Source organism: Syngnathus acus, chromosome 10, assembly GCF_901709675.1.
Source record: "Syngnathus acus chromosome 10, fSynAcu1.2, whole genome shotgun sequence".
Lineage (NCBI taxonomy): Eukaryota > Metazoa > Chordata > Actinopteri > Syngnathiformes > Syngnathidae > Syngnathus > Syngnathus acus.
In genome coordinates, this window is record NC_051095.1 from 22,388,926 (window position 1) to 22,409,455 (window position 20,530).

The 20,530-nt window shown below is 43.7% G+C and overlaps 1 protein-coding gene and 22 non-coding genes across 23 annotated transcripts; 22 read left to right on the forward strand and 1 right to left on the reverse strand.

Moving 5' to 3' along the window:
* Positions 1–454: 454 nt before the first annotated feature.
* Positions 455–7,781, forward strand: LOC119129122 (cysteine-rich and transmembrane domain-containing protein 1-like). Its single transcript, XM_037262182.1, has 3 exons — positions 455–611; positions 4,871–5,173; positions 6,881–7,781. Exons 2-3 carry the CDS (start codon positions 4,879–4,881, stop codon positions 6,985–6,987), a joined length of 402 nt encoding a protein of 133 aa, XP_037118077.1. The 5' UTR covers positions 455–611; positions 4,871–4,878; the 3' UTR covers positions 6,988–7,781.
* A 2,045-nt stretch (positions 7,782–9,826) lies between these two features.
* On the reverse strand, positions 9,827–9,898 carry trnad-guc. Its single transcript has one exon. It is a non-coding gene; the product is annotated as a tRNA-Asp (tRNA).
* Positions 9,899–10,267: 369 nt separating this feature from the next.
* On the forward strand, positions 10,268–10,340 carry trnav-uac. Its single transcript has one exon. It is a non-coding gene; the product is annotated as a tRNA-Val (tRNA).
* A 433-nt stretch (positions 10,341–10,773) lies between these two features.
* On the forward strand, positions 10,774–10,851 carry trnav-cac. Its single transcript has one exon. It is a non-coding gene; the product is annotated as a tRNA-Val (tRNA).
* Positions 10,852–10,951: 100 nt separating this feature from the next.
* trnav-uac lies at positions 10,952–11,024 on the forward strand. The gene has a single exon. It is a non-coding gene; the product is annotated as a tRNA-Val (tRNA).
* Positions 11,025–13,072: 2,048 nt separating this feature from the next.
* Positions 13,073–13,145, forward strand: trnav-aac. The gene has a single exon. It is a non-coding gene; the product is annotated as a tRNA-Val (tRNA).
* A 102-nt stretch (positions 13,146–13,247) lies between these two features.
* trnav-aac lies at positions 13,248–13,320 on the forward strand. The gene has a single exon. It is a non-coding gene; the product is annotated as a tRNA-Val (tRNA).
* A 100-nt stretch (positions 13,321–13,420) lies between these two features.
* On the forward strand, positions 13,421–13,493 carry trnav-cac. The gene has a single exon. It is a non-coding gene; the product is annotated as a tRNA-Val (tRNA).
* A 102-nt stretch (positions 13,494–13,595) lies between these two features.
* trnav-aac lies at positions 13,596–13,668 on the forward strand. The gene has a single exon. It is a non-coding gene; the product is annotated as a tRNA-Val (tRNA).
* Positions 13,669–13,770: 102 nt separating this feature from the next.
* Positions 13,771–13,843, forward strand: trnav-aac. Its single transcript has one exon. It is a non-coding gene; the product is annotated as a tRNA-Val (tRNA).
* A 277-nt stretch (positions 13,844–14,120) lies between these two features.
* Positions 14,121–14,193, forward strand: trnav-cac. The gene has a single exon. It is a non-coding gene; the product is annotated as a tRNA-Val (tRNA).
* Positions 14,194–14,468: 275 nt separating this feature from the next.
* On the forward strand, positions 14,469–14,541 carry trnav-cac. The gene has a single exon. It is a non-coding gene; the product is annotated as a tRNA-Val (tRNA).
* Positions 14,542–17,376: 2,835 nt separating this feature from the next.
* Positions 17,377–17,449, forward strand: trnav-aac. Its single transcript has one exon. It is a non-coding gene; the product is annotated as a tRNA-Val (tRNA).
* A 277-nt stretch (positions 17,450–17,726) lies between these two features.
* On the forward strand, positions 17,727–17,799 carry trnav-uac. Its single transcript has one exon. It is a non-coding gene; the product is annotated as a tRNA-Val (tRNA).
* A 783-nt stretch (positions 17,800–18,582) lies between these two features.
* trnav-uac lies at positions 18,583–18,655 on the forward strand. Its single transcript has one exon. It is a non-coding gene; the product is annotated as a tRNA-Val (tRNA).
* A 102-nt stretch (positions 18,656–18,757) lies between these two features.
* Positions 18,758–18,830, forward strand: trnav-aac. The gene has a single exon. It is a non-coding gene; the product is annotated as a tRNA-Val (tRNA).
* Positions 18,831–19,094: 264 nt separating this feature from the next.
* On the forward strand, positions 19,095–19,167 carry trnav-cac. The gene has a single exon. It is a non-coding gene; the product is annotated as a tRNA-Val (tRNA).
* A 262-nt stretch (positions 19,168–19,429) lies between these two features.
* Positions 19,430–19,502, forward strand: trnav-cac. The gene has a single exon. It is a non-coding gene; the product is annotated as a tRNA-Val (tRNA).
* Positions 19,503–19,604: 102 nt separating this feature from the next.
* On the forward strand, positions 19,605–19,677 carry trnav-aac. Its single transcript has one exon. It is a non-coding gene; the product is annotated as a tRNA-Val (tRNA).
* Positions 19,678–19,779: 102 nt separating this feature from the next.
* On the forward strand, positions 19,780–19,852 carry trnav-aac. The gene has a single exon. It is a non-coding gene; the product is annotated as a tRNA-Val (tRNA).
* Positions 19,853–19,954: 102 nt separating this feature from the next.
* Positions 19,955–20,027, forward strand: trnav-aac. Its single transcript has one exon. It is a non-coding gene; the product is annotated as a tRNA-Val (tRNA).
* A 102-nt stretch (positions 20,028–20,129) lies between these two features.
* trnav-aac lies at positions 20,130–20,202 on the forward strand. Its single transcript has one exon. It is a non-coding gene; the product is annotated as a tRNA-Val (tRNA).
* Positions 20,203–20,304: 102 nt separating this feature from the next.
* On the forward strand, positions 20,305–20,377 carry trnav-cac. Its single transcript has one exon. It is a non-coding gene; the product is annotated as a tRNA-Val (tRNA).
* Positions 20,378–20,530: the final 153 nt, after the last annotated feature.

The following is a 20,530-nucleotide window of genomic DNA, read 5'->3' on the forward strand; positions in this document are numbered from 1 at the left end:
TCAAAAAGTAAAAGAGCTGGAAAGGGACATAAACAATTATTAATTAATTGTGTATTTGATAAACAGACACCATTTTCTTATTTTTAATCTGATGATTATAAATCAGATTTACTTTGAAATCATATAGGTCAAACCAAACCAGTGTATGTTTTCATTTGTTCCCATTTTACATGCCTACTATGATGATAAATATTTCAACAAATGTTTATACGTAATGTTTTCCAAATGCATTAATGCATAGGCGTGTGTTTGTGTGTCTGTGAAAGGGTGAATGAGAGGCATTAATTCCGTGCACTTTTTTATAAAGGTAATTAATGAAGTTCAATCGATTGACTTGAATGCGGAGCTGACACATCCAATATGGCGGATATCCGGAAGTAACGCAGCAGCCAAACCGGTCGAAAGCTATATCTATTTTTTATGGTCGGAGCAGCCAATCACGTGCTACGTTTCCCACAAATAACGTTTTCCCCCCTTCAATGACGTCACCTCCCGGTAGACGCACTCGACTCTCTGGCAGAAACGCTTGTTCACTGCGGTGGAAAAGCAAACGTAAGGAAGACGAATTGCCCTCAACAGAAACCAATCTAATTTAGGCACTGCCCTGCAAGGTAAGGCTTGCTTAAATTCTCTTGGCTTTTAGTGTTTTTTTTTTTTTTTTTTGTAAGCCGAGTCATCATGAAGTTCTCAGTGTTTACTGAGCGGGTTGGGTTTGGCCTACAGGTGCACTTAGATTGTTATCGCAACCTCTTGGTAATTTAGGATTACTGGAGTTATATTACTAAAAACATCGTGTTCAGAGGTAAACACCTGTAAATCATATGTTGAAAAAAATGTGAACAATGGAACCATTGTAATGATACAGCTTGATTTAAATATGCACCCAAGAGGTGAATAACCTTTGCATTTGTTATTGCAACAAATATATTTACTATAGTACAAATGTTACGCTTATCATTTTGTTCAACAAAAGTGTATTGTTTGAAACTATTTACATGGAGCTTACCCATCAGATGCGTAGGACCATAGAAAGGAGCAAAGGCTCCCAAATCAGTGGCTGTAACAGTTTTTACCTTTTATAAATGTCAATGTGACATCTTGATACTTGGGTCAAAGGACTGCAAAACATTAACTTTTTTTGTGATTTAGACAGTACGTTACATAACAATCATCATGATAGTCACACAATGATTGCACCCTTACAAGAGGGGAAAAACAAATGGACACATGATAATACAGCAGTTATTATTATTATTATTACTATATCAACCCTACAACATCGATCATTATAAGATGAAATGTTTTTAATCATATAGAGCTCATTGTGTTGTCATGGATGTACATCTGCTTGCCCTTCAGGTGAAACAAAGCAAATCATTTGGCCATGCTCTCCTGCTCCCGGAGCAGTGTTACCACTGTTACGGAGGTTTGCCATCTGTCAGCAGTACCGAGAACATTTTGAGTTAAAAGGTCAAATATTTTTAACAGAAGCACAAATCAAGGAACTAAAATCAGGGAAGTTTTAATTGTTACAGAAATCGTATAGCACGACTCGATTGTTATCGCAAGATTCCTTACTTATTCAGGTTTCCATTACAATAATCATCAACACGAGTCCACATGTGTATGAACCATTGACAAATGTTAAAGCAGTTTTTCTTCCTGTAGAGGAGAAAGTGAATATGCCTACTGAGATTGACCTGAAAGCAGTCATTGGTGTTAGCTTAAGTGTGTACAGTGTACATATAGTGAGTGACAGAGGAGTCTTTCATTTTCCGTTGCTGTGGTTGTTCTGCTTGAGCAAATCCAGCCAAGAAGGCTTGAACAAGAGTCGTGATGTTCCAGGAGTCATTAGCAATTTGTTTTGTAGCTTGGCAAATACTGATTCTGTTGGGAGTTCTGGAAACACAGCTTCCCATTCACAAAATCCACAATGAAGCAAATAACCTTAGGACATTTCTTGGAATGTATAAAAGTGGTTATGCACGTCTAGCTCGACATAGTACGTCACGTCAGGTGTCTATGCACAGCTCAAACTGCGTGACCATGCAAAAAAATCAGTCCACATCTGTTTTGCATTTTTCTCTTTGCCATGGTGAATGTCATTAGCCTCTCACAGCACCCTGTGACATAAGTGCCTCCATTTGTGAAGTCGGTGTGAACAGCTAAACTGCTGAGTTGTGATTGATCATTGATCACTGGATCACAAGACATTCCTGCACTGCGAAATCGTTTTCTGGTGTGTACAACATCCTGTGCATAATTCACGAGATTACAACAGGCATGAAATGGGATTATGGATCCATGAAAACCACACATGCTCCCGTGGGAGAGCGAGTTGCATCACTTTAGTGGCTTCAGTAGAGGAGCCCCAAGGAATTATTTACCAAGTGTGGCTCTAGAGGGCAAATTACAGCACAACAACACTTGAATATATCTGTTCAAGTCCAATGAGATCCAGTCCAGCGAAGTTTTGTTTGCCATCCACAAACAGTTGTTGATAACAAATCTTGGACATGAAATGGAAATGAGGAGTCATTTAAACTTGACTCCTTGGGGGGAAAAAAAAGAACTCAGTTGCTAGGCTTCTGTCGGCATTGACCAGTGACTGCTCAACTCTTGCATGCGCCATGGGATCCACTGCAACTGACATCATCAAAGCATGACTCAGTGGGGGTGAATGACGTAATCGTGCAACAACTAATCAATATTTTAATTTGTTGCCAATACTTTTAAACATCAATTTTTTTTTATTGATTATATTTATTGATTCATTGTTGCAGCCCTTAAAGCAGGGGTCTCAAACTCCAGTCCTCGGGGGCCGCATTCCTACATGTTTTCCAAGTTTCCCTCGTTAAACACACCTGATTCAAATGATCAGTTCATCCTCACGTTCTGCAGGGGCCTGATAATTGAATCAGGTGTGTTTAACGAGGAAACTTGGAAAACATGTCGGAATACGGCCCCCGAGGACTGGAGTTTGAGACCCCTGCCTTAAAGGGTACCTTAAAATGAAAGTTTGGATTCCACTCTTTAATTATGAAAAAAGTATGGTTCTACCTTATCCCGGTCTTCAGTAATCGCCATTTCTACATACAGTCAGTGATTTGAGTGACACTAAAATATCTCGGAAGAAAATTTGCTTTTTGTGAAGATATTTTTTCTGCACAATGGTGACTTTGACACTAATATTTGTTGACTTTTGTGACATCTCAAACATCTCAACAATCCTTCCCTTTTGTAAAACATTTTGTAAAGCATTAAAAACAAATTCAATTTGTTTTTTTACTGGCTAAATAAAATTAAGAATATAACGATTCTATTATAACAATTATATTGACCTCCTGGTTCAAATATTGAAGATTTTAAAGAATGGATAGAAAGCCTACAGCAATTTGTCTACTTTTCAAATGTAGTTGTAGCAGATGCGTTTAATCCACTGGTTAAAGGAGACTTTGAATTTCTCCTTTTTCCATCTATAACCGCTTCAAACAACAAGGCATATGGAGGGATAGTTGTTATGTTTGTATATTGCCAATGTTTATAAATTCAATGTTCAGTATGCAATAATCCAAGAATCCCAATCCCTGGAGTATCACTTCCCACAATATATTTATAAACATGAAAGATAATATAGAGCGGCCCTTTATTATTACAAAAGTACTAAAAAATGCCTGCCAAAAGAAATGTAAATTATGTAGACAGTAGATGAAGTATGAAACTATAGAAACTGGAGTAAGGTCTAAAAAATATAAAAATAAATTTACAAAAACTGTGAGGGTATGCAAGAGAGAATATTTTTGGAGAAAAATAAAAACAATTTAAAAGGTGCAGTATGGTATGCTGAATGATATTGTGAGAAATGGTTCCAAAAAACACCAACAATTACCCAGAACACTTAATTGAAAATGACAAGTCTATAGATCATATGGAGGATGTATTACATGGTTTTAAACGCATTTTTCATAAATGCGTAACCAGAATTACCAGTGAAAGTTAAGACAACAGAGAAAGGAGACGTAATAAAGAAAAAAAATCTCATTCAATTTTTATAGGAGCAATTGATAAAAAAGAAATCATGCGAGACAGTAATAAAATGTAAAAACAAAACCTTGACAGACCTTGAATGATCGTATTGACATGACAACAGTGATGAAGGTTATTGAAGGAACTGCAAAACGACTAACCACATTTTCAGCTTGTCTTTTCAATCAGGTATATTTACAAATAAACTGAAGATAGCAACACTGATACCACTGGTTAAAATTGGAGACAGACAACACTTCACAAACGACAAGCCTGTTTTACCCCACCCCCCCCTCCCCCCAACCCCTCCTTGCACTGTGTGGATCCGACATAGCACATTTACAGAAGCATGACTATGAATAATCTTATCAATCAAAGTAATTTCATTTCCAACGTATTTCATCAATAGTCATGATATAAACATGTCTCCTGTGTGCATCAAGTCGATATCTACAAGGTGTGCTGACATGTTCAGCACCAACCCCAACTCAGATTAGCTGTTTGTATTTGGGACTTCCAAACCACTATCAGGCCAACTCTTCCTCTTCCACATGAATGTTGCTAACATGATGAGGGCAGTTTTTGGCATTATTTATTTATATTTTGTTTTTTTAACAAATGGTCGATAGAGGTACTGGACAGGTTGCCGAATGTACGAAGCAACAACACTGAAGACTCACGTTCTTGCACTTGCTTGCCGACACACGCGCACAACCGAAATAAAAACATTTTATTTTGATGTCATTAAAGACATCGAGGGCTGTTCAAAGAGACCGACCCAGATGTTGCTTGCGGGTAATACTATTCCGGTCTGATAGTTTATATTTTGTGGGGTTTTTTTCAGGCTGAGAGATGAATCCAGACCAGCCACCCCCATACCCAGGCCCATCAGCTCCAGTTTATCCTGCCCAAGGCCAACTTCCTCATGACTATCCGCCTCAGGGTTATCCTGCCCAGGGGTACCCCGTAAACATGCAGCAGCCTAATGCAAATTACCCCAGCTACCCTCCCGGCCCAGTGGGAGCTGGAGGCCCCTATCCAGGGCAGGGACAGCCACCTTATCAAGGTTATCCTGGACAACCACAATACGGCTGGCAGGGTGGGCCTCCACCCGGACCCATGTATGGAGAACCTCCTAAAAACACAGGTGGGTGCTAAATTGAGGACCATCAACATGATCAGGAGGATTAAGTAGAAACAAACAATGCCATGTTAATGTTCTTTGTTGAGAGGCCCATTTGCACACTGTGGTAAAGGTCAGATTTGTTTGGGCCTATATGTAATGGTACCTTCCCATCCAGGTCTTGTTCACTCATGCAAGCCAAGTAAAGGTGCTGTGTCTTCCAAAGTAAAGATTATGCAAATGAGATTTATATAAAATAAAAACATCTTTTTTTTCCTGTGGAAGTGTTTGCAAATGTTATTTCTTCTTATTAATAAAAATCTTGGAGAAGTTTGGGCCTATGTAAATTACCCAAATTATAACATCAAAAATTCTAAATGCAGAACAGCTAGCCTACAGACACGTTAGAAATTTGACATTTGAATTGCTTGTTGGGACTTTGGAGTGCCTGGCTACCCATCACGTTTGAATCGTTCATCAGTGCCAATTTTCTATCATTTGTCCCCTTCAAGCAAGTTTATCATGCGCACTGTTAAAAAAATGAGCAATGACTCAGTTAGCAAACGGGATGTGTGTAATTATTATTTTTGTGTATTAGGTTCTACAGTAAACTTCACCCCTTATTGAAAATGACTTCAATTAAAAACTCCCGTTGACTGCTAACATTCGTACTGATTATGTTTCTGAAACGAAGTACTGTATGTCTTGTATTGTCTTGTATGTGCATACAATGTGTGTAATTCCTGTAGTGTGTTTAGCTTTACAATGAACTCCAACAGTGTTGTCAATACACAATTTAAAGCATGTTCAGGGAAGTGTGTTCATCACTAAATTTCTATTAATTGTCCAGTCCGAGTCACAGAGAATCGTTGATCCTTTATCAGTATGACTGTTATACTGCCCCCGGTGGTCAACGCACACCAGAAGGAGCAGCACAATGAATGGGATCTTCTTGGGATATTCTTAAAATTGTATATATTTATGTCATTGGTCTATTATTTATTTCTACACAGCACCAAATAATAGAACAGTGTTGTCACAATACCAACATTTGGACTTGGGTACTATATCTGCATATACAGTAGTATCTGATTACAAAGAGTTAAACAATACTATGGCAAAAACTTACCATTCATATTAATGGTTGAAGATCATTATACTTGTACAAGTGTTTTGTGTTATGAGCAAATTAAAGTCTTATCTCAAGACATCACTGTACAATGCTGAATACTGAAGTTTGTCAAAGGCCAACTACTATCTCAAGTTATGACTTTGGCCAATGCTTGAGCCAGAGTATTACACAACTTGTGGCTCAATGTGCTGAAGATGTTCCTTATGACTTATCACTTATTAAAGCACCTGACTAACTCTTCAATCAGAGCTCAAAGTTCATAATAAGTCGTATTGTCACTAGCTGTTTATCAAAACCTGCCTGACTGTTGCCCTTCACCCACACGAATGATTAATCCTTAACACGGGGATGCAGACATCTTGTCTCACTTGTCTTTGTTTCACACCACAGTGTAACCTAATGCTACCTGAAAGCTTGCAAATGATCTGACTGGTTAGAGCCCAGAGTATCGCTGGTGTTACTTAACTATTAAGTTTGCCTTTATGGTGGAGACATTCCCGCCTATCATGCTTTATTTCTGACAATTCTCTTTGATTTGATCCGCTTTTTTATAATGAAGGAAATTAGAATAATATCCTCTCTCCCTCTTTTCAACCCAGTGTACATGGTGGAGGACAGAAGAAGAGACGACTCTTCCTCAGAGACGTGCCTGACAGCCTGCTGGACAGCCCTATGTTGCTGTTGTCTCTGGGACATGCTGACATAATGGTTCCCAGCACCTTCATTACACTCCCCCCTGCTCCCTACGTATTTCTGTGTGCCTCAAAACACTAGCATCCCTTCTTCCCAGTTGGCCTTAAATCTTGTGTCCCCTCTTCATTTTGCCTTCATTTCTTTGAACACCGTGCTTATAATGCAAACTTTTTTTCCCCCCAGTGAATGTCAATGTGAAGTCCTTAGCACCAACTGACTAAGCGACCGACTATTATCAGGGGCGGCCTTTGGAGCAGCTTGTAATTGAGCTTCATTATCTGTCCTGAGCATACATTTAGATAAAAAAAAAAGTCCTTACAGAAAAAGAACTCTTGGTTTTTGATTGTTGTGCGTAAAGATGACAGCAATGTCAGAACATTCTGAATAAGACAGACCTACAAGAACGTGGAAGCAACATCACATGCATGCTAGGCTAGTTAGTTGTTGATGTCTCACAGTGGCAGAAGCTTCTCTTAAATATATTTACTCTTTGCTGGAGAAGCATTATAAGCACACATCAAATACTACAACAGCCCTGTGCTCTGCCTTTGCTGTGTTGGTTGTGACATACTGAAAGAACATTGACAAGCATGCATGTACATTTTAATCTGTATTTACACTGAAACACTAACTTCCACTTGAAAGTGTTTTTAAAGGTCTGAGCTTGCAGGCTCTGAAAAGTCAAAACACTGTCTTTTGCAGATAAGAATGGCATAGGGTAAATTGCACTTGATCACTGTCGTTTTGAAATTGTCCCACACTACCCCGTGTTACGGGAAAGAATGCACAGAGCAACTATAACAGACACACAGCATATGTTGCGACCAGGCTCATCTCCAATGAGGGTCTCAAGCACTTTATGATGTTCACCTCTGTATGTGTGTTGCCACTCCCGTCTGCTGTCTTGGGCTCTCCGCGAGCTCCCTTTTTTGCTTTCTTAGCGACATTCTTTTATCTTGGTCTCCCGTTGTCGCACAGATCTGTAAACCGCTGTTTACAAGTGAGCTAAAGAATGCGCTCTAAGGAGCTGACAATTGGAATGATCTTTTTTTCCCTCTGAATTTCACATCGTTTTGAAATTAAATGAGAAATACAATGCATTTTGAGGATGACGGTGATTTACGTTGCATTACTTTTACCTGATTAACTTTAAATAATCACACTTTTTCCATCACAATTAATGTCTTTTTGTTTTTAAAATATGTTAGGGTTTAACTGAAAATGAGAAACCATGCTGTGATCAATAAATAAATGCCTGTTTGCTTCAAATGAAAATCTTTGATTAAAATAATGTATTCCTATCAAGTGAAATACTTTGTTTTTATTTGGGTGGGTGGCATCAGTGTGCATATACTGGAGAACAAAGATCACTATTCTCTCACTGTCAAGACTGGCCTCGATTCACTTATTTATGGTTGCAGTGTCCCGGAATGGACAGTCATCAGATGAGTATGCCTTATAGTATATTGCCATGATGGAGAGATGTTATAGTTCTGCCGAACGTGAAAAATCATTAATGTCTTTTTCTTATTTACCTTCAGGATCGATCACAATCTATCCATTTTCTGTACCGCTTGTCCTTGTGGGTCGCCGGCGTGTTGAAGCCTATCCCAGCTGACTTTGGCCAAGAGGCACCTGAAATGGTTTCCAGCTAATCATACAAACAATCAGTCACATCTGCAGGAGTTTAAAGTCTTCAATGAACCTAGTATGCATGTTTTTGGAATGTGGGAGGAAATAGAGAAAGTCCACAGGGAGAACATGACAATTCCTCATAGGAGGGTCAGAACTGTGCTTTGAATCCATGCATGACCTCTGAACTATGAGGCAGATATGCTAACGAGTTCACGGCGTTTCTAGCACATTGCAATAAACACACTAAGTCCACTGTTGCAGTATTATGTCAGAAGTTTGTTTCGGTTGAGCTATAACATCATCCGATTTAAAACAATGTATACTTTAAAATATAAAAAATAAAAACCCTAAATTATTTACTGTGTGTTTAATACACGTACTAGATGACAAAAAAGCAGCCTCCTGCGCACGGAGTTCGACTTAAACGTTTGAATAATCTTTAAATTTCAGCGAAGGCGCTGTCACAATAATGCGTCCGGCACGTTGCGTTTGCGCGGTTGGATTAGATGACAAAAAATCAGCCTCCTGCGCACCGAGTTACACTCAAATGTTGAAATATTTTCTAAGTTTCAGCGATGGCGCTGTCACAAAAATGTTTTTTTTTTTTTTTAACGCTTACTGAAACCCTAATCTCAACTCTCGGTTGTGCCCTCTGCTGGGGGACACGTAATACTGCACCCATCCCGTTTATTTCCATGTTGGAGGTCGTCCTTTGACCACAATTTTGGAACCCACTGGCCCGAATAAAACACAAAAAAAGAGAGATCTATAATAAAAAATAAGGCACTTGGAATCCGTGTGTGGAGTCAAACGTTTAAGGCCACCCCACGTTGAGCTGTACCTCGAACTGTGCTCTGCACCAGGACTACTTGGACTACTCGAGTACCACAGTCGGACTGAGAGTAAATTGAACTATTCTCGCTATGCGATTACATTTAAAGTCATTGCAGGGGTGGAAATTTCTGCCGGGTGGCATGATTGATGCGTCTGATCCCATGCAATGTATGTGTACTGTCTTCATTGTTGAAACTATGTTGGCAACATGCCAGAAGAACAAAGTATTGTTAAGAATGCCGTTACCAATGGGAGGAAACATTGGGCTGAAAAATGACTTTGGGACACCAGATGCATGTACCACCCCACCCCATATACACCCACGCGCGCGCGGACGCTCGCACAAACGCATACGCGCCTATAGCTATTACCAAAAAGTATGTCTCCCCGTCGGGGAATCGAACCCCGGTCTTCCGCGTGACAGGCGGAGATACTGTCCACTATACTAACGAGGAATACGTGGATTAAGTAAGGTCTTCTGTGAGTGCCGAGTAGAAGTGGCAGCTACCCAGCAGTTAAAGGTACACAATGACCTGTCATACCAAAGAGTTCTCCAGTGTAGTTATCACATTGTGACACAGTGAAAACGGCCCGACGTCAGAGCGTAATGCCACTTTTTCCAAGATGGCCCCCAGACCAAATCCCGGGCAGTTTCCAAAGTGTAGTGGTTTCACGTTCGGTTCACGCGCGAAAGGTCTCCGGTTCGAAACCGGGTGGAAACGGGCCGGTTGTACATTTTAGTCAGCCCATTTGAAAAATTCGTCTCCGGCGCCAGTCCGTGATGCCACTTTTTGGAAGACGGCTCTCGTGAAGCTATTAAGCTAGTTTCCATAGTGTAGTGGTTATCACGTTTGCCTTACATGCTAAAGGTCCTCGGCTTGAAACCGGGTGGAAACAAGCAATGAGAACTTTTTTTTCAGCCCATTTGAAAAATCCATCTACGGCGCTAGTCCGTGATGCCACTTTTTGGAAGACGGCTCCCATAGCAGTCAGGCGAGGTTCCATAGTGTAGTGGATATGACGTTTACCTCACACGCGAAAGGTACCGGGTGGAAACAAACTACATGAATCTCTTTGTCAGCCCATATTGTGCCTTTGTGTCAGCCCATTTGAAAAGTTCGCCTCCAACGCCAGTCCGTGATGCCGGTTTTTGAAAGGCGACTATCAGGTAGTTTTCCATCGTGTAGTAGTTATCACGTTCGCCCCACACGCGAAAGGTACCGGGTGGAAACAAACTACATGAATCTCTTTGTCAGCCCATTTGAAAAATTCGTCTCCGGGGCCAGTCCGTGATGCAACGTTTTGCAAGACGGCTCTCATGCAGCAGTGAGGTATCTTTCTATCGTGTAGTGGTTATCACGTTCGCCTCACACGCGAACGGTCCCCGGTTCGAAACCGGGTGGAACCAAGTCCCATTGCTATTTTCGTCAGCCCCTTTGAAAAATTAGTCTGGCGCCAGTCCGTGATGGAACTTTTTGCAAGACGCCTCCCGCATCACAGTCAGACAAGTTTCCATAGTGTAGTGGTTATCACGTTCGCCTTACATGCGAAAGGTCCCCAGTTCGAAACCGGGTGGAAACAAGCCGCATTAATCTTTTTGTCAGCCCCTTTGAAAAATTCATCTCCAGCGCCAGTCCGTGATGGGACTTTTTGCAAGACGGCTCCCGCTATACAGTCAGATAAGTTTCCATAGTGTAGTGGTTATCACATTCGCCTCACACATGAAAGATCCCCGTTTCGGAACTGGGTGGAAACAAGCAGTATGAACATTTTTGTCAGCCCATTTGAAAAATCCGTCGCTGGCGCCAGTCCGTGATGAAACTTTTTGGAAGACGGCTCCCATTGATTAGACAGGCAAGTTTCCATAGTGTAGTGCAGCGATGGCCAACCCGCGGCTCGCGAGCCGCATGCGGCTCTTTGGCTAGTTTCATGCGGCTCTTTTACGTTCATATCAACATTTGTGTTTATTTTTCGTGCGTATTTGCTTCGCTTGAGTTCAATATGGTATTTTGGTCAAACGCGCATGCGCGTGAGGTGAAATCCCGAAAAGGAGGAGGGACAAACAGAGCGATTGGTTTTGCTGGCTTTTTAATGAATGGCGACTGTGACTACGGGGGCCCATTAGGTCCAGAAAAGCTGACAAGACGCTTGCCAAAATGGCAAGGAAAAAATGCACAGCTAAACGAATATATGACGATGAACACAGGACGTTTTTAACAGAGTTAAAGTTGTTTTTTGTTGAACGCTATGGCAAGCCATTCTGCCTGATATGTCGGACGTCATTGGCGCATTTAAAAGCTTCAAATGGTCAGCGCCACTTCAGCTCACTTCATGCCAATATCGATAAGGACTTTGCAAAAGGGACTGAATTTCGCAAGCACAAGTTTGGAGACTTTGAAAAGTCAGGCAGAAAAATAGGTACAGTTTTTCAAAACAATTACGAAGCACGCAGAGACTGTCACACTTGCATTGTTTCAACTGGCTTGGAACATTGCACGGGCTAAAAAGCCATACAATGAAGTGGACTTCGTTAAAATATGCCTCAGTGACGTTATTGAAATCTTGTCTCCTGAAAATGACGAACTCAAACGAATGGTCTGTCTCGCCACACATAGTAAGTGAAAAAACTTATGTTTTTGTTTGTGGAATTTGTTGAACTGAGAGTTTGTCTGTGTGAGACAATGCACACAATGTTCATTGTTGAAAATGTGGTCTTTGGTCTGTGGTTTTAGTACTGTAGGAGTCAATTTGTCATTATCATGTTGGTGCGTGACATAATAATGTCACACAATAAATTTGGCTGAGCAGAGGGGTGTGTGTGTGTGCGCGTGCGCGTTTGTGTGCGTGTGTGTGTGTGTGGGGGGTGTTAATGTGTGCTCATGTGTATGTGGCTCTTTGCGATGACACAGTAGAAAATGTGGCTCTGTTAGCCACCCCTGGTGTAGTGGTTATCACGTTCGCCTAACACGCGAAAGGTCCCCGGTTCGAAACCAGGTGGAAACAAACTGTATAAATCACTTTGTCAGCCCCTTTGAAAAATTCTTCTCCGGGGCTAGTCCGTGATGCAACTTTTTGCAAGACGGCTCCCATTGCTTAGACGGGCAAGTTTCCATAGTGTAGTGGTTATCACGTTCGCCTACCATGCGAAAGATCCCCTGTTCGATTACTGTTTTTGTCAGCCCCTTTGAACAATTCCTCTGGCGCCAGTCCGTGATGCGACTTTTTGCAAGATGGCTCCCGCTGCACAGTCAGACAAGTTTCCATAGTGTAGTGGTTATCATGTTCCCCTCACGCGCGAAAGGTCACCGGGTGGAAACAAGCAGTATGAAGTTTTTTGTCAACCCATTTGAAAAATTCGGCTCTGGCTTCATTCCGTGATGTAACTTTTTGCAAGACCGCTCCCGTTGATTAGACAGGCAAGTTTCCATAGTGGTTATCACGTTCGCCTCACATGCGAAAGGTCCCCGGTTCGAAACCGGGTGGAAAAAAGCTGTATAAATCATTTTGTCAGCCCCTTTGAAAAATTCTTCTCCGGGGCCAGTCCCTGATACCCCTTTGAAAAATTCTTCTCCGGGGCCAGTCCGTGATGCGACTTTTTGCAAGATGGCTCTTGTGGGGCAGCCAGGCAAGGTTCCATAGTGTAGTGGTTATCACGTTCGCCTAACACGCGAAAGGTCCCCGGTTCGAAACCGGGTGGAAACGAACTGTATAAATCATTTTGTCCGCCCCTTTGAAAAATTCTTCTCCGGGGCCATTCCATGATGCAACTTTTTGGAAGACGGCTCCCATTGATTACACAGGCAAGTTTCCATAGTGTAGTGGTTATCACATTCGCCTAACACGCGAAAGGTCCCCGGTTCGAAACCGGGTGGAAACAAACTGTATAACTCATTTTGTCAACCCATTTGGAAAATTCGGCTGGCTTCAGTCCGTGATGAAACTTTTTGCAAGACGGCTCCCATTGATTAGACAGGCAAGTTTCCATAGTGTAGTGGTTATCACGTTCGCCTCACACGCGAAAGGTCTCTGGTTCGAAACCGGGTGGAAACAAACTGTATAAATCATTTTGTCAGCCCCTTTGAAAAATTATTCTCCGGGGCCAGTCCCTGATAAAACTTTTTGCAAGAAGGCTCACATTGATTGCACAGGCAAGTTTCCATAGTGTAGTGGTTATCACGTTCGCCTAACACGCGAAAAGTCCCCGGTTCGAAACCGGGTGGAAACAAACTGTATAAATCATTTTGTCAGCCCCTTTGAAAAATTCTTCTCCGGGGCCAGTCCGTGATGCAACTTTTTGCAAGACGGCTCCCATTGATTAGACAGGCAAGTTTCCATAGTGTAGTGGTTATCACGTTCGCCTAACACGCGAAAGGTCCCCAGTTCGAAACCGGGTGGAAACAAGCCGCATTAATCTGTTTGTCAGCCCCTTTGAAAAATTCTTCTCCGGGGCCAGACCGTGATGCAACTTTTTGCAAGACGGCTCCCATTGATTAGACAGGCAAGTTTCCGTAGTGTAGTGGTTGTCACGTTCGCCCAACACGTGAAAGGTCCCCGGTTCGGAACTGGGTGGAAACAAGCAGTATGAACTTTTTTGTAAGCCCATTTGAAAAATCCGTCGCTGGCGCCAGTCCGTGATGAAACTTTTTGCAAGACGGCTCCTATTGCTTAGACAGGCAAGTTTCCATAGTGTAGTGGTTATCACGTTCGCCTCACACGCGAAAGGTCCCCGGTTCGAAACCGGGTGTAAACAAGCTGCATTAATCTTCTTGTCAGCCCCTTTGAAAAATTAGTCTCCGGCGCCAGTCCGTGATGAGACTTTTTCAAGACGGCTCCTGCAACACAGTCAGATAAGTTTCCCTAGTGTAGTGGTTATCACATTCGCCTCACACATGAAAGGTCCCCGGTTCGGAACTGGGTGGAAACAAGCAGTAGGAACTTTTTTGTCAGCCCATTTGAAAAATTCGTCGCTGGCGCCAGTCCGTGATGAAACTTTTTGCAAGACTGCTCGTTTGATTAGACTGGCAAGTTTCCATAGTGTAGTGGTTATCACGTTCGCCTCACACGCGAAAAGTCCCCGGTTCGAAACCGGGTGGATACAAACTGTATGAACCATTTTGTCAGCCCCTTTGAATTGGGATTGTTGTAATCTTGAGGCGTGCCTTGCGGAGATCAAGCAATGGATGTCTCTCAACTTCCTTCGTCTTAACCCAGATAAAACTGAGATGTTGATAATTGGTTCAACTCGTTATCAACACTCATTTCAGGAAACCACTATAAGTGTAGAGAACCGTACTATGACTCAGAGCGATACTGTAACTAATCTCGGGGTAATATTTGACCAAACGCTCTCCTTTCAAAAGCACATTAAGAATATAACCAGAATTGCGTTTTTTCACCTTCGTAATATTGCAAAGATTCGTCCGGTCCTCTCGACCGGTGATGCGGAAACTATTATACATGCATTCGTCACGTTGCGCCTGGACTACTGTAATGTATTATTCTCTGGTCTTCCTAAGTCCCGCATCAAAAGTCTGCAGTTAGTACAAAATGCTGCTGCAAGGCTGCTCTCACGGAAAAGAAAATTTGATCACATTACCCCAATATTAGCCAACTTACATTGGCTCCCGGTCCATTTAAGATGTGACTTCAAGGTTCTTCTATTAACCTATAAATCACTGCATGGCTTAGCGCCTTCATATCTCGTCGACCTAGTTGTTCCTTATGTTCCGTCTCGTAACCTACGTTCGCAAAACAAAGTCAAAGTCAAAGTCAAAGTCAAAGTCAGCTTTATTGTCAATCCCTTCATATGTCAAGACACACAAAGAAACCGAAATTCCGTTTCCACCATCCCACGGTGACGAGACATACAAGTAGGCGACACAAAACAAAAACAAGAATGCCCAAACCATAAATAACAAATAATAAATAAAATAAAATAAAATGAGCGATGAATAAATAACAGACCCATTAAATATGAGGGGCAAAACCGAGCCAGTGTGCATACAGCAAGAACAGGACGCTACGCTGAAAGGGGGAGCGAGTTCAGGATCCTAACAGCCTGGAGTACGAAGCTGTTGGAAAGTCTGGTAGTGCGGGAGCGCAGGCTCCTGTACCGCCTCCCAGAGGGCAGAAGTTCAAACAAAGAGTGAGCGGGGTGACTCACATCACTCACAATCTTGGTCGCCTTGCGAGTGAGATGGGAGGTGTAAATGTCCTTCAAGGAGGGGAGAGAAGCACCAATAGTCTTGCTAGCCGTTTTCACAATGCGCTGCAGGGCCTTCAAGTCTTGGTCAGTGCAGCTGCCACCCCAGACAGCAATACAGCTGGAGAGGACGCTCTCAATGGTGCCGCGGTAAAAAGTAGTCATGACGGCCGGAGGAGACCCCGCTCGCCTGAGTTTCCGAAGGAAGTACAGGCGGCGCTGGGCCTTCTTCGCCAGCGACGTGGTGTTGGTGGACCAGGAGAGATCCTCACTGATGTGCACCCCCAGGAACCTGGCGCTGCTCACTCTCTCCACCACAGCACCGTCGATGGTCAGCGGCAGGTGTTGGGCGTGACCCTTCCGGAAGTCAACGACAATCTCCTTGGTCTTGTCGACGTTCAGCAGGAGGTTGTTGTCCCTGCACCACGCGGTCAGAAGGTCAACCTCCAGCCTGTATTGAGTCTCGTCTCCCTTGGTGATGAGACCCACCAGAGTCGTGTCGTCAGCAAACTTCACTATGCGGTTGCCGCTGCAGGTGGCAGCGCAGTCATGCGTCAGAAGGGTGAAGAGCAGCGGACTGAGCACGCAGCCTTGGGGGGCCCCTGTGCTCAGCGTGATGCTGGCGGAGATCTTGTCGCCAACACGTAGTCTTTTAGCGACACCGAGGGCCAAGAAAATGTCTGCAGGGTCTAGAGCATTTTCTATTCGGGCTCCAGAGCTTTGGAATGCCCTACCAATGGATATTAGAACTGCTACCTCAGTAGAAACATTTAAGACACGTTTAAAGACACATTTCTATGATATGGCCTTTAATTAACCTTCAGTGGCCGATTCGGCTGGAGTTTGTTTTCTCTCCCTCTCCCCCCACCCCTCCCCGGCTGGGGAGGTGGTTAGGTGGCACCCAAGCTGACAGCGGCTATCTGGATTCTCGTGGACCAATTCAGGATGGGGGAACTGCAGCTCAACCTCCTCGAAGACACTGCCAGGACAATTGAGGGCTCCTCCGGCAGCTCTTCGCTTTGACTTGGACATCCACTTTTTCATTGATTTTCATGTTATGTATTATTTGTGTCCTCTCTGCATCCATTGCAGCCTGGTGATCCTGAAAGGGGGATCCTTCCATCTGTGGTCCCTTCTCAAGGTTTCTCATTTTTCCCTGGCAGGGTTTTTTTGTGTTTTTCCTTGCCCTTTTGGGAGCTTAAGATCAGGGGATGCTTTGAGAATAATTGTCAATTTTTGTCTATGTGAAGCCCTTTGAGACTGCTTGTGATTTAGGGCTATACAAATAAACTTGACTTGACTTGACTTTGAAAAATTCTTCTCCGGGGCCAGTCCGTGATGCGACTTTTTGCAAGACGGCTCCCGCTTCACAGTCAGATAAGTTTCCATTGTGTAGTGGTTATCACATTCGCCTCATACACGAAAGGTCGTCGGTTCGAAACTGGGTGGAAACAAGCAGTATGAACTTTTTTGTCAGCCCATTTGAAAAATTCGTCGCTGGCGCCAGTCCGTGATGAAACTTTTTGCAAGATGGCTCCCATTGATGAGACAGGCAGCGTTCCGTAGTGTAGTGGTTATCAAGTTCGCCTCACACGCGAAAGGTCACCGGTTCGGAACCGGGTGGAAACAAGCTGGAGGAGTCTTTTTGACAGCCCCTTTGAAAAATTCATCTCCGGGGCCAGTCCGTGATGAAACTTTTTGCAAGACGGGTCTCTTGTGGCAGTCAGGCAAGTTTCCATAGTGTAGTGGTTATCACGTTCGCCTAACACGCGAAAGGTCCCCGGTTCAAAACCGGGTGGAAACAAGCCGCATTAATCTTTTTGTCAGGCCCTTTGAAAAATTAGTCTCCGGCGCAAGTCCGTGATGCCACTTTTTGCAAGACGGCTCCCGTATAATAGTCAGGCGATTTTCCATAGTGTAGTGGTTATCGCGTTCGCCTCACACGCGAAAGGTCTTCAGTTCGAAACCAGATGGAACCAAGTCGTGCGAGCTCTTTTGTCAGCCCATTTGACAAATTCGTCTCCGGGGCCAGTCCGTGATGCCACTTTTTGCAAGAAGTCTCCCACATCACAGTCAGACAAGTTTCCATAGTGTAGTGGTTATCACATTCGCCTTACACGCGAAAGGACCCCGGTTCAAAACCGGGTGGAAACAAGCAGCATGAACTTTTTGTCAGCCCATTTGAAAAATTCGGCTGGCGCCAGTCCGTGATGAAACTTTTTGCAAGACGGCTCCCGTTGATTACACAAAGAAGTTTCAATAGTGTAGTGGTTATCACGTTCGCCCAACATGCGAAAGGTCCCTGGTTCGAAAGTGGGTGGAAACAAACTGTATGAATCTTTTTGTCAGCCCCTTTGAAAAATTCTTCTCCGGGGCCAGTCCGTGATGCAACTTTTTGCGAGACGGCTCCCGCTGCACAGTCAGACAAGTTTCCATAGTGTAGTGGTTATCATGTTCCCCTCACGCGCGAAAGGTCACCGGGTGGAAACAAGCAGTATGAAGTTTTTTGTCAACCCATTTGAAAAATTCGTCTCTGGCTTCAGTCCGTGATGAAACTTTTTGCAAGACGGCTCCCATTGTTTAGACAGGCAAGTTTCCATAGTGGTTATCACGTTCGCCTCACATGCGAAAGGTCCCCGGTTCGAAACCGGGTGGAAACAAGCCGCATTACTCTTTTTGTCAGGCCCTTTGAAAAATTAGTCTCCGGCGCAAGTCCGTGATGCCACTTTTTGCAAGACGGCTCCCGTATAATAGTCAGGCGATTTTCCATAGTGTAGTGGTTATCGCGTTCGCCTCACACGCGAAAGGTCTTCAGTTCGAAACCAGATGGAACCAAGTCGTGCGAGCTCTTTTGTCAGCCCATTTGACAAATTCGTCTCCGGGGCCAGTCCGTGATGCCACTTTTTGCAAGAAGTCTCCCACATCACAGTCAGACAAGTTTCCATAGTGTAGTGGTTATCACATTCGCCTTACACGCGAAAGGTCCCCGTTTTGAAACCGGGTGGAAACAAATTGTATAAATCATTTTGTCAGCCCCTTTGAAAAATTCTTCTCCGGGGCCAGTCCGTGATGCAACTTTTTGCAAGACGGCTCCCATTGATTACACAGGCAAGTTTCCATAGTGTAGTGGTTATCACATTCGCCTAACACGCAAAAGGTCCCCGGTTCGAAACCGGGTGGAAACAAACTCTATAAATCATTTTGTCAGCCCCTTTGAAAAATTCATCTCCGGGGCCAGTCCGTGATGCAACTTTTTGCAAGACGGCTCCCATTGATTAGACAGGCAAGTTTCCATAGTGTAGTGGTTATCACGTTCGCCTAACACGCGAAAGGTCTACGGGTGGAAACAAGCAGGATGAAGTTTTTCGTCAACCCATTTGAAAAATTCGTCTGGCTTCAGTCCGTGATGAAACTTTTTGCAAGATGGCTCCCATTGATTAAACAGGCAAGTTTCCATAGTGTAGTGGTTATCACGTTCGCCTCACACGCGAAAGGTCCCCGGTTCGAAACCGGGTGGAAACAGACCGCATTACTGTTTTTGTCAGCCCCTTTGAACAATTCCTCTGGCGCCAGTCCGTGATGCGACTTTTTGCAAGACGGCTCCCGCTGCACAGTCAGACAAGTTTCCATAATGTAGTGGTTATCATGTTCCCCTCACGCGCGAAAGGTCACCGGGTGGAAACAAGCAGTATGAAGCTTTTCGTCAACCCATTTGAAAAATTTCTCTGGATTCAGTCCGTGATGAAACTTTTTGCAAGACGGCTCCCATTGGTTAGACAGGCAAGTTTCCATAGTGTAGTGGTTATCATGTTCGCTTCACACGCGAAAGGTCCCCGGTTCGAAACCGGGTGGAAACAAACTGTATAAATCATTTTGTCAGCCCCTTTGAAAAATTCTTCTCCGGGGCCAGTCCGTGATGCAACTTTTTGCAAGACGGCTCCCATTGATTGCACAGGCAAGTTTCCATAGTGTAGTGGTTATCACGTTCGCCTAACACGCGAAAGGTCCCCGGTTCGAAACCGGGTGGAAACAAACTGTATAAGTCATTTTGTCAGCCCCTTTGAAAAATTCTTCTCCGGGGCCAGTCCGTGATGCGACTTTTTGCAAGATGGCTCTTGTGGGGCAGCCAGGCAAGTTTCCATAGTGTAGTGGTTATCACGTTCGCCTAACACGCGAAAGGTCCCCGGTTCGAAACCGGGTGGAAATAAACTGTATAAATCATTTTGTCAGCCCATTTGAAAAATTCTTCTCCGGGGCCAGTCCGTGATGCAACTTTTTACAAAACGGCTCCTGTACCACCGTCAGGCAAGTTTCCATAGTGTAGTGGTTATCACGTTCGCCTAACACGCGAAAGGTCTCTGGTTCGAAACCAGGTGGAAACAAACTGTATAAAGCATTTTGTCAGCCCCTTTGAAAAATTCTTCTCCGGGGCCAGTCCGTGATGCAACTTTTTGCAAGACGGCTCCCATTGATTAGACAGGCAAGTTTCCATAGTGTAGTGGTTATCACGTTCGCCTAACACGCGAAAGGTCCCTGGTTCGAAACCGGGTGGAAACAAGCAGTATGAAGCTTTTCGTCAACCCATTTGAAAAATTTCTCTCTGGATTCAGTCCGTGATGAAACTTTTTGCAAGACGGCTCCCATTGGTTAGACAGTCAAGTTTCCATAGTGTAGTGGTTATCATGTTCGCCTCACACGCGAAAGGTCCCCGGTTCGAAACCGGGTGGAAACAAACTGTATAAATCATTTTGTCAGCCCCTTTGAAAAATTCGTCTCTGGCTTCAGTCCGTGATGAAGCTTTTTGCAAGACGGCTCCCATTGTTTAGACAGGCAAGTTTCCATAGTGGTTATCACGTTCGCCTCACATGCGAAAGGTCCCCGGTTC